At 42.0% G+C, this 12278-nt stretch overlaps 1 protein-coding gene across 1 annotated transcript; it reads right to left on the bottom strand.

Annotated features, from left to right (window-relative positions):
• Positions 1-4700: 4700 nt before the first annotated feature.
• On the bottom strand, positions 4701-11638 carry LOC124685959 (probable LRR receptor-like serine/threonine-protein kinase At1g05700). The gene is made up of 13 exons (XM_047219977.1): positions 10868-11638; positions 10149-10701; positions 9419-9903; positions 8572-8710; positions 8381-8452; positions 7651-7722; positions 7486-7566; positions 6705-6922; positions 6390-6583; positions 6038-6164; positions 5737-5802; positions 5458-5644; positions 4701-5344 (listed from the first exon to the last, which is right to left on the bottom strand). The coding sequence occupies exons 1-13, from the start codon at positions 10935-10937 to the stop codon at positions 4882-4884; spliced, it is 2727 nt and encodes a 908-aa protein (XP_047075933.1). The 5' UTR covers positions 10938-11638; the 3' UTR covers positions 4701-4881.
• Between the last annotated feature and the right edge of the window lie 640 nt (positions 11639-12278).

Genomic DNA, 12278 nt, shown 5'->3' with positions numbered 1-12278 from the left:
GCCATTGGGGTCCGATCTGAATAAAGGCGGCGGTCATCGGATTCTTCTCGCACCAAGTTGAAGATCTATCGGATCCTTGTTCCCATCAGTCTGTGAAAATCTAAGGTCTGGCGCTTAATTGGTTGTGCCAATGTTCTTATTGAAGGCATTGTTTTGTGAGTGAGGACTTTCTTCAGAGTGAAAACCTAAGATCTATGATCGGGTGACGACAACGTTTGTGCACTGTTTCCTTCTTGAAGCCGTCGCTTATGGAGAAGCTGATCTTCTGGTGTAGTCTTGGTGGTGTCAGTGTTGCTGTTTCAAGAAATGGATCACTGTAGCGGGAATTTTTCTTTTTTATAATTCCTCTCTTGTTTTTGGCTGTAGCGGGACTTTTTCCTTTTTATAATTCTTCTCTTATTTTTGGTTATGTGCATCTTTTATGTCATTATAAGGCATAATATTGTTGCAGAGGCTGGGTGTAATTTGACCATGGCGCAGACATGTGACATCCTAGCAGTCTCACATCTGAATTTTCTCCATCTCGTGTTCTTTTCTGTGGCTGCGCGGTCCTCGTTCGTTCCTTTCTTTGGAGACGGAGGACGTGGGCATAGCCCAGTGGTTGGGATCGTAGTGGCGCATCCCAACGACCAGAGTTCGAATCCTGTCAGGAGCGAATTTCTGGAATTCTCACGCCGAGGTCCCGCTTCTACTATATCATTTAGTGTCTAGTTCCTCCTAGCACTAATTTTTTTTTTTTTTCCTTTCTTTGGAGACGGAACTCGAGCCCGACGCCGTCTCTGCGTCTACCGGCAGGAGGCAGCCATGCATCATCACCTCTAGGCCACTGGCTGTTTCTCCGTCGTGTTCAATGTCGCCGAGAGCTGTCTCGACTAGAGACCTAACTAATTGATCTCTCTCGATGCAGCTAATCAGGGACGGACGATCACATAACAGAATCATGGCGCAGGACCGCAGGTTGGTTCGGATTGGACTCTGTTCATGGACGTGTGAACGTGAGCTGCATCAAGGACTCTGTTCATGGACGAGCGATTGGGCGACGGATATATTCCCCCGTTTTTTTACGGACGAAGCTAAAACTGATTTTTTTTACCTATCAACACCATGGATTGCAATTTAATACTCCCTCTGTTTTAAAATGTAAGGCGTCTAAGGATTAGCTAAAAGTCAATATTTTTTTAAGTTTGAAATCAAGTTTATACATAAAAATATAAATATTTACAGTACTGAATTAACATGAATAGATTCACCATAAAATATATTTTCTTAATATATCCATTCGACATTGTAAATGTAAATATATTTTTAAAATATTTGATCAAAGTTAGTAAAGTTTGACTTTTGACCAGTTCTTAGACGCCTTACATTTTAGGACGGAGGGAGTAGTAACGAGAAGAATTCTAATTTTAAAAATAGTGAGTAGAACGTGTAACACTACTTCAACAAGGGTGGAACAAGAAGCGCCTCAACTTCTTTCGGAGATTTTCTTTTATGAAACTTGATTCAGAGTTTTTTTTTGACAAACAATACCACATATATTCATAGCAACAAATAGTACATGGTAGAGATACATGAACTAACTCCAACGATTACAAAATAAAATCTAAAAGATAGTAACAAATCTTCGAGATCTTCAATTTCTTTCTTCTTCCAGAACACAATCTTATACTCTTCTGAAGGCAGCCAAAGATAGATAACAAACCATAGACCTGTAGATACCGACGAAAGTTCTCCCATAATTTTTTGAGCCGCAATGCCAAGGTTGCGTGCACGCACGCAACCATTAAAGCAGTCATACAACATCGGCAAGAGTACCAACACCAGTATGTCAGGGAATAATAACCGACTAACTTTGTCGTCGTCGATGGAGCGCCGAGAGTACGAATCACCATTGTCGAGGACGTAGTAGCCGGGACAAAAACTGCGAGGATAATTCTCCTCGCGGCAACAACGACAAAAGATCCAAAATCGATCTGGCAAAGCAAGATCCGAAGACCCATACCTAGAAAATTGTGATTGTTAACACCACCATTGACGCCGGGAAGAAGATCTCGTCGCCGAACGAAAGGCCGAAGATCACTTATTGCAGACGATGCCATCTCCATTGAGGGGAAACCAACAAGAAGGCGGCTACCAAAATCCTAACATAATCTAATGAAAACAATATTTTTATTCGAAACTTCACGCATAGATCGGGTTCCCCACTTCTCCCGACGCCGGCGAAGCCGACCGAAAGAGGGGGAACCAATCTATGGAGGAGGATAAACTGGAGGCGGCTAGGGTTGAGGCGGCGGATTAATTAGTCGATTGTTGCTAAATAGGCTGTGAAGAAAAACTTGATTCAGAGTTTGTTTTTGCACACGCGCATACATCTATATTGTCTCCGAGTCGGATGGCTAGCCAGGTCGGCCTTAAGCGCTTAACTTGTCCGTAACTGATTCGACGATGTACGTCGTGGATCTATCTGTACACGATTGATCAAAGCTGCGCCACCAACGCTGTACCTATCTTCTGACCGACGCCCGTGGAGCCTCCAACAAACTCATCCATCTTTGCCAAAGCGATCAGGACGACGACATCGCCCATGGAGGACCCGACCCAGCTGCTAAACTCTGACGGTCTCGCCGAGGTCCTCCGCCGCCTTGAGTCACCGTGCCGCCTCGCCACCGCTCGCTGCGTCTGCAAGGCGTGGCGCGACGTCGTTGACTCCTACGGCCTGCTGCGCGTAGACCTCCTTCCTCTCTCACTGGCCGGCATCTTCACCAACATTAATGATGTCACCGAGTTTCCGAAATACTTCTCGCCCGTCTCATCCGCAAGCATCGCTCCCTTTGACTACTTAGATACCCACGACGCCAACAACCTGATGATCATGCGACACTGCAATGGCCTCCTCCTGCTTGGCTACGAAGAGACAAGGGTGCTTAACCCCGCCACTCGCCAATGGGCATGTTTGCCCTCTCCTCCCTCGATGTGCACGCCATGCATGGAAGGCGCCGACGAACTCATAAGCTCTTGCACGACGGATCATGATATGTACCTTGTGTTTGACCCTACGGTGTCGTCGGACTATAAGGTCTTCTTAATCAAGTATATTCCATACCATCCTTATCCCGATGATTACTTGTTAGCTGAATCGGAAGTGCACACACGAGAATGGCCACCTTCGACATTTGTCTTTCTTGTCTTCTCGTCGAGGACACAGCAGTGGGAGGAGAAGCTGTTCATTCGAGAAGGGGAGGCCGCAGGGACCATTGGCCATATGTTCAATGTCTGGCCTTGTTACAGGTATGCAGCATACTGGCGAGGAGCACTCTATCTGCACCAGCATGATTTTCTCATGAGGTATTTGGCTTACTTGCACCTTAAATACTAAATTAATCGTGTTCAACGTTTATCATGTTTTATATATTCTCTCTATTTCTGCAGAGCAACCTTGGCAGATTGTAAGTACCAAGTAATTAAGATGCCAACAGATCTTCATGACATAGAACTTGATTTCCATTATGTAGGAAAATCGGTGAAAGGGATATACTGTGCGGTACTTTATGGATATGATGGATTACGCTATGAATATGATGGCTACGGACTTCAAGTCTGGTTCCTCGACGAATCAAGCATATGCATGAAGTGGGATTTGAAGTGTAACGTCAACCTTAAGCCTTTGCTGGCCGATTTCCCATGGAATCATGATTATAGGGCTTGGGCCTTACAACATGGTGGGGATGATCACAGTGACATAAGCAGAGCACCAAGGGGAGAGGAATTCGATTGGGGTTTTGACTACTATAACCCACATGAACCTAGATACATCCGTAGATATGCTCTTTCACTACTCGGGTTCCATCCAAACAAAGAGGTTGTCTTCTTTCACACACCCTCCAAAAGAGTAGTGGCATATAATTTTGATAGCTTCGAGATTGAAGATTTGGGGCACTTACCCACGGAAGAGCCTGGCGACGTATATATGTCTTTTCCATACATGCCATGCTTTATTGGTGAGTTATCAGACAACTAGGTTAGAAAGGCTATCACGATGTGCAGTTAACACATGTTTCTTATGTGCTTATAATTTGTACTAGTAATCATCCTTGTCCAAGGCATGTTCTGTCCCTATACCATTCTCGATTTGATGGAAGAAACTCTTGTTGTATTTAAAACAAAACAATGGTAACATTGTTTCTGGTAGTTTGGAACAAATAATTCTACATTATCATGGAAGAAAATAATCGATTTGATGGAAACAAACGAAAGAAAACAACGGTAACATTGTTTCTGGTAGTTTGAAAGAAATAATTCTCCATTATCATGGAAGAAAATTATCAATTTGATGGAAACAAAACAACAGCTACATTAATTCTAGGAAACATCGTTTGTGCCAGAGGCAAATTTCAGCAGCCTTGTTGGGAATTAGAAGTTCGTTGTATTAAAACATGGTGTGGAAGAAAATTAGGAGTTATATTTACATATTAATTAATTGAGAAATAGAAAGTCATGTTTTGTAACATTTGTTTCAAAAGTAAAATTGCAAATTTTTTCTAAAAAAAATTGTAGTCTAGTTTCCTCAGTCTGAATCAAATGTTTTAGTCAGACAACTTTGCTCCGGGAGTGCCAGAAGCGCTTCACAACTAGTCTAATACCGATCCTATGACAGAAATGTGTAGTCAAAAGAATAAGAAGTGTTAGCTTCGAGGTACAGCTATCAAATACATGGCTGATCTCATTTCATCTCCATAATTTTCTTTTGGTGGAAAATTCATCTAAACATAGCCAGAAATTTAAGAACGTCACAAAGAGAGACAAGACAAATCTTTATCATAAAGGTAATGTAAGAGTGCTCAAACCTCCAGCACTCATATAACATCATCAAAACCACTAGTATCACATTGCAGGACCATAAGCAACCGCTTCTATCTCCTCACCTTGTTCTTCTTCTGCCTCAAGTGCACTTCCCTCTCTAGCGCAGGTCAAAGTCAAACCATCACCATTGGAACCCAAGTTTCTTCGCATCCTGTCCCAACGGTTCTCAAGCACCAAGCACTCCTTAAGCTGCATAACCACCTCAGCCATCGCCGGACGCTCCCGGGAGACCTCTCGCTTGCAGTGCAGTGCAAGGGCGACAGCTTTTCGGACAGAGTTGATATCATAGTCCCCTCCCATCTTTGAATCCACAATGTTTTCCATGGTGCCGTGGTCGAGGCTCTGTTGCACCCACTCACCAATGTGGATTCTCATGTTGTCGCTGATCGGTACGACTGGAAGACTGCCTGTGATGAGCTCCAGGAGGACGACGCCAAAGCTGAACACATCGCTCTTCTCGGTGACGCGAAAACTGCGGAAGTACCTGAACAATAAGTAGACACATAGATCCTTAATTCTGGAAAAACAATGGCAACGTATGAAATGTTGACGAAGCAAGTAGAGGCTATAGGAGAAGGTATGCCGTGCATGACGTACTCGGGATCTAAGTAGCCAAAAGTACCAACTGGTTCAGTGGTTATGTGTGTTTTTGAGTCACCAAAAACCTTGGTCAAGCCAAAATCAGCAATCTTAGCCACAAGATCAGTCGCCAGGAGAATGTTCCTGCTCTTCACATCTCTGTGAATCAATTGTGGTTTGCACGCGATGTGCAGATACTCAAGACCTGTCATAAAGAAAATACTAAATACTATTTTTTAAACAGTTGATGCGTAAAGGAAATCTCAGGTCCTAGTGAGTGGCCGTTAAGTCCAAAACCTTGTGCAGCATCAAGGGCGATCTGAAGACGTTGCTCCCAAGTGAGCGGTCTACTAGTAGAAGTGGCTTGGGATGTCAACAGAAATTTAACATAATTAGTTTACAGAATATTTGGGATAAATTCAAGGACTTCAGTTAGTAAACACGGTCGATTTGGGGTTATGCATTTCTATTTTGAGAAAATGTACCATTCATATGTAATCTGAATTCCATGATATAGCTTACAGCAGATCTAGGGCGCCTAAGAACCTCGATTAGATGATATATAGGAATGTATATCTGAATAGATAAGACGAACAACCTCTCAGATAACCCTGCAGGTCCCCTTCGGGCATGTACTCGTAAACAAGGGCTAAATGGTTTATGTCTTTGCAGTAGCCAATTAAGGAAACTAAGTTCTTGTGGTGAATCCTCGTCAAGTGCTGAGCCTGCAATAGCACGCAGAAGGGTTTTTTCATATAATTTAAGTAGAACTTGTAACACGAATCTTTAGTGAGTAGAGTTTTATCTACAAAACAACATAATTCTTTTTAGAAGTGCTTTATTTATAAGAATTCTTAGAGATGGCAACCAAAAGAAATCGGCTGAAAGACAGATGAAAGAAAAACAAAATGTTGTGACAGAAAAAACTTTGAACTTGATTTTCATTTTACCTCAGCCAGAAACTCTTTACTCCCTTGGGACGATGACTCGGCACGCACTTTCACAGCTACTGAGTTTCCATTCTCCAAGTAGCCAAGGAAGACTGGTCCAAACCCTCCCTTGCCAATCTCTTGGCTGAAGTTATCAGTAATATGCTTCAGTTCTCTGTAAGAGAATTCTCGGTTTTCAAGTAACACTGATTCATCTGTGCAAAGTAGTTAAAGGCAAGAGTTTTATTTTAGTATAAAAAAGGGAAAATAAATGAAAGTTCATGCTATGTTATGTTATGCACTGAATAGTAACAATTGTTTCCATCTGACTGTTACCTTTTCCTTTGAGCACTGGGCGTAGCAGAACAAATAAGACAGTAAACAGTGCAGTGGTTCCTTTGAGCACTGGGCGCATCAGAAGAAATAAGACAATAAATAGTGCCATGCTGGCAACTATTGGAACAATTATTGCAACTAGACGTGTCCCATTGAATTTCTTCCGACCTGATATGCAGGCAGTACTATTGCCACAAAGATTTGCATTATCACCAATCCTGACAATATTAAAATGTACACAATTTCACATTAGTAGCATGCTTCCATGGTATTCCAAATGAAGAAAGGTTCCGACTATAAACGCAAGAGGGAACCAATTAATCTCCACAAATTTTCTGATCGATCAAACCTAATAGTCAGGTCTAGTAAATGTAATACTGAGAATATTTTCAAAGGTAGTTTCATAACTAAGGTTCTATAAGAAATGAAACCACCCATAACATGCAACAAAGTGAACTGATATATAACATTCTTCCATGCCTCCTGTGGAAAAATGAACCGTCATCATATAAATTTTACTTAATGATGTTAACCAAAAAGTACTATACCTTATTAAATGAATGATATACAGTCAAAGAGGTTGAAGAACAAAAGACCCAAATAGCATAACATAAAGTTTTAAGAAGCTACTATAATATTAACTCAATAATTTAAAAATATTAATGACATCATCTGAACATGTTGAGTGTTTGTATATTATTTTGAATGTTATTTTTTCTCTAAAGTATAATGAGAATTTAGTTCTAGTGCATTCTTATCCTTTAGTAAATATAAAACAAACCTTATTGATAGGGACCCATTTTTGGATTTTTGTAGAAGGCTGTCAGGAATTGGTCCACTGAGATCATTGCTGGTCAGATCCCTATAAAGAAAAAGCATGGTATACCATAACCATAAAACTGTTCTGTCCAGATGCAAGAAAGAGCAGATAAGTAATAAAACTTACAGAAATATTAGTAACGAAAGTTGCCCAAGAAAGTCGGGAATAGGCCCAGACAAGTTGTTGTGTGACAAATCCCTGGAAGCAGCAAAAATATTTTGAATTAATCTAGTAAGGAATATGGAATAAAATGCTTTGGAAAATGCTACTTTTCAGCTTCATTTCGTGACCAAATACAAGAGGCAAAAGAATGCAGCTAGTCAATGGCTTAATTCATGTAAATGAAGAGAATCACGTTGCTCTTCCAAAATATATTGTTAGTTTTCTGGAAGTATATTTTCAGTAGACGGTGAAGACAAACATGCACATATCATGTGTCCAGAGTTCCCGTATGGTCATATGGAGATACGCAGGGTTTCCCTTCTTTCCTGAACACATAGATACAGATAATTCAAGAGTGTCTCTGTAATGCTGTGTAAATTGTGTCAGATGATGCTGAGTAACTCAGTTACCGTGCAAACATGTTAATTATCTTAATATTATCTGTGTGTTTTTTTTACGAAATTTGAAAATATGCTTGTAAATTTTGTGGATGTGAATATACAGTTCAAGTGTTCAACATCCTTAAAGAAATAGAGACCTTTGTTTTTTTTTTACAAGTACATCAATTCCTAGATATACTAAAACATAGAGGATGAGGAAAAGGGCCACGTGTCCATTTTGCTAGTAATAGCAAAAGTAAAAGGCAGCACCACATGAATATAAAAGAAATTATGATTAGAAGTCAGAAACCTACAGATACTGGAGTGCCTTGAGATATTTCAAATTAGGAGAGATGTCACCAACTAACCCAAAGGACGATAGGTTTCTGCCAAAAAAAAAAATCCAGAAGAGTTAACTTCTCTTGTCAAAATGTCCTATCTCAAACTATTCAGCCTATAACAACTGGTTATCTTTAGTTCATTCAATCATAGTTATGAAACGTACAATGCTGTTATTTTAGAGGGATCCGCTGCAGAATATGAGCATTTTAATCCTCTCCATACAAAAGCTTTTGGAGTACATGGATCTCCCATCCAGTTTTTTAGCACACCAAAATCTTCTTGGATGGCCATCATGGCTTTAGCTGTTTTGCGAGAATGAAGAGTGGTTAAGCCAATACAAAACATAGAGATAAGCAGAAAAGCTTTAAGATACTAATACACCTCAAATGTGATTAAAAAAAAGCAACTGGGATACTATCAGTCCAATACATCTCATATTGCAAAGAGGATGTCTGCTTCTCAACCTTGAATTTGGCAAGAGTTTAATTTTTAACCTTTATATACTGTAGAAGTGTTTGAATTGCAACCACTAACTGTTGAAACCATCCGCTTTCATCCTCAGGTAGCTTTACAAGTGGTTTTTGTGACGTGGATATGATGTGTCCACAAGGACACTGCTGTCAACAAAAATCTATAGCAGCAAATAGTCTAAAACAAATTCCACCATTACTGGATAAAAAACCTTTCACGGAAAATACTGCAAAAAATGGTTGAAACAAATCAAACAACAGGGCACGGTGACATGGCAGTGATCTGGTGGGCACGTGATATCCATGTCACGCAAAACCACTTACGCAACTAATCAGGGGTGAAAGATGAACGGTTTAAATAGTTTCACGTTAGGAACCAAACGGTTTTAGAGTTATGGTTTCAAAAGTGAACTTTTCCCAATGTTTTTATTACATGTGGACATTTTTCTGTTGTAAAAGTACACAAAACCCATTACTCTATCACTCCAGTTTATTATACCCACTGTAGTTTAAACTACTATTGCATCAGTAAATGCATACCATCTCCAGGGTCAGTTGCAACCTCAGTTATCGGTTTCACCAAGTACATTTCCATGGCATTGAGGATAGGTGGCAGTGTTGCATTTTTTGTAGAAACAAGTGACACCCTAAAATTTGACATCCCATCTACAATGCCTGAAAAATAATTGGCAAATAGGTATGTTGGCGTGTAAGGTTGTGTGTTCCATGTCTTGTTATTGATAATGATATCAAACTGCCGCACCGCATTTCTGGGTACATTCTGCAGCTCAGCCAAGTAGAAAACAAAGAAGTACTTGGAGCTTATGTCCACCGATGTATCAGATGGATCCCACGAGAAATCCATTCTTGAGCTATTAACAGTTGCTGCATTTTGAATAACAGATGACGGCACATCGTAGATACCGCTGAGGTTATTCTGAATGACATATGTTGTAGATATCTCCGTCCAATTCGGAACTGCATCATACGTCGACCAGATGCGGTCATGGGGGTCCGAGGGGTACCTGTTTAGACCAATGAAATACATATATTTATTAGTTGTATTATAGTCCACTGAATTATTTAGAGTCAAAACAGCGATATCGTTATCAGAGTATACCTTGGGCACAAAACTTATGCAATACAAGTCTACGCTCATTTTTTTAGTTCACAAGATACACAGCCACCAAATTTTACTTCTATCGATCCAGATAAAGATACCACTGCAAAGTTAAAATTTTATTACAAGAATTATAAGTTGAAAACTAACCTGATTATTGATTTGCCTGTGGGCCCCAAGAGGAACCTATTAGAACTAATCAGCGCGAGTGATTGACTTGCATTTACTGGTGGGTAAAGAGTGGTGTTCAGTGACCTCAACTCCAGCGCAGATATAAAAGGAGTTCCCCTCCCTTTGTTAACCAGACAAACTTGCAGGTAATCAGTAGGAGACACAACTATGATGTCCATCCAATTAACTGATCTTGCATCAAAATTAACTTCATGCCAGTAGTTTGCTCCCAGGTACACATCAAAGATGGGAGGTTTACCCAGGCCGTCGTAGTTTCCATAGTAAAAGGAGGCACGAACAAGGTACCTGTTTCCTGTCACCAAGGACCTCAGGGTGTAGCAATTCCTTGGGCCATGTGGAAAGAACCGGAGATTGAAGTAGCCTTTAGCAAGTGATGGATTTATGTAATCTGAGGAGATGTTGCGATTTTCTCCTGTGCCGATGAAACCATAGTCTGATACATATAGTATATTCGTAACGGGATCTTGGTGGGTAGAGTACACTGGGATACCACAATCGATGCTTATGAAACCTGGAAACAAGATACAGGTTGGAAAGATTTATATCAACAATGGTTATGTGTCGTGGATTTCTATCACCTTTGGGTAGCATTTATGAGCACTGCAAGTGCTTCTCAGTGTGCATTCTCTGAACTGAACTGAAAGAGCAGTGATAAATAAGAACAAGGGACAACGCACCTAGATCATCAGGCTGGGCATGGATGAACTGAAAGATAAAGAATAAGGGAACTGCAACGCATAGATTCATGAGTCTTCTTTGCTTTCGTGAGCAAAACCAGAGTCGTGTAGCTGAGCGAGAGGCAGAGGCTATGGCATTTACATATACATGGGACTAACAAATACTTGTGCGTGCTTGTTACTGTTCTAGTCAAGCAAGTCAATGCACAGCAAGCAGGTTCTCTATCACGTGCTCCAAAAAGAGAACTTTTCTTTTTTCCCTTTTGTGACGATAACTAAGCATGCTCCACCAATAGAAAGGTTACAGCCACTACATTCTGCCAACTTTTGTGCTAATTGACACAGATTCCTCTGGTGGCATTAGATGGATCGAGGGTGTCTTCTCTGCTCTAGCACTAGCTAACAACTATCACAATTGGCACACTGTAGTAGCTAAGCCAACAACTTCGGATGGAGCCCTGCATCCACACAGCGACCACGTACCTTACCTGGCACTGCCGTGTTCGAAGACCCTGAGGCGAGGTCGTCACGCGCAACCCGTACCCTGACGGTGATGTCACATGTACGAGCTCACTGGTGAGGCCGCGTCAAGACATCACCAACGACTCAGCCAGTGGAATCCAGAGAGTGGACTAACCTTAGCTTGACCTCGGTCGGTCTCAGTGGACATGTCGGCACGACCTGCACTAGAGGTGATGTAGGCCATGGAGGAAGAGTCATTAGGCCGAACACCCTGCGCGCAAGCCGCCCCGGCGACTGGAATCGACCCCGGAGGAAGAGTCATTAGGCCGAAAACCCTGCGCGCACGCCGCCCCGGCGACTGGAATCGACCCCGGCGCGCACGTGCTCGCGCTGAGATTAGTAACAACATATCCCCGAAGTGACGCGCACGGAAGCGAGACCATCGCGGCACGTCTCGAACCTTGGTTTTGCGCGCATGGAATCGAAATGGAAATTCCGTCCCTTGGTTATGTGGCTCTAATCGAGGTTTGTTCAGATTGATTGTGTATGATAGCTGCAATTCTTAATTAGAGCATCTCCACCGGCGCGCCCCCTAGCAGCTCCGATAGCGATTTGGCTCACACCGGCGCGTCCCAAATAGCGCCGGTGCTTTTTCGAGCCTAATAGAAGCCAACCCCGTGCCGGTTCCTTGGCAAAGGGCACAAATCGGGCGCACCGGCACCTCGCGAGGCGGAAAATTTTGGACGTGGGAGCCGCCTGTCAGCCACATATCCCAAAAGTATATATCTTTTCCACTAAAACTCCGTCTCCTCCATTGCTCATTTCTCCCGCCGCCGCTCCATCTCCCATCCAGTCTCCAACCCGAAAAATCCTCGCCGCCACTCCATTTCCCCTTCATGCATTGCTTCAACAAGCTACAAGCTAGGTTGCAAGAAATGGGACGACCTCC

This window comes from Lolium rigidum, chromosome 2, assembly GCF_022539505.1.
Source record: "Lolium rigidum isolate FL_2022 chromosome 2, APGP_CSIRO_Lrig_0.1, whole genome shotgun sequence".
Taxonomy (NCBI): domain Eukaryota; kingdom Viridiplantae; phylum Streptophyta; class Magnoliopsida; order Poales; family Poaceae; genus Lolium; species Lolium rigidum.
This window is presented reverse-complemented; position numbering and strand designations above follow the sequence as displayed.

Bases quoted from the DNA above. Each gene is read 5' to 3' on its own strand.
- LOC124685959 (XM_047219977.1), bottom strand. From the start codon at position 10,937: ATGAATCTATGCGTTGCAGTTCCCTTATTCTTTATCTTTCAGTTCATC. The intron at 7,723-8,380 runs GTAGGTTTCTGA...TGCTGCTTCCAG, and splicing joins CTCAAGGCACTCCAGTATCT to GGATTTGTCACACAACAACT. The intron at 6,584-6,704 runs GTAACAGTCAGA...TACTTTGCACAG, and splicing joins CCCAGTGCTCAAAGGAAAAG to ATGAATCAGTGTTACTTGAA.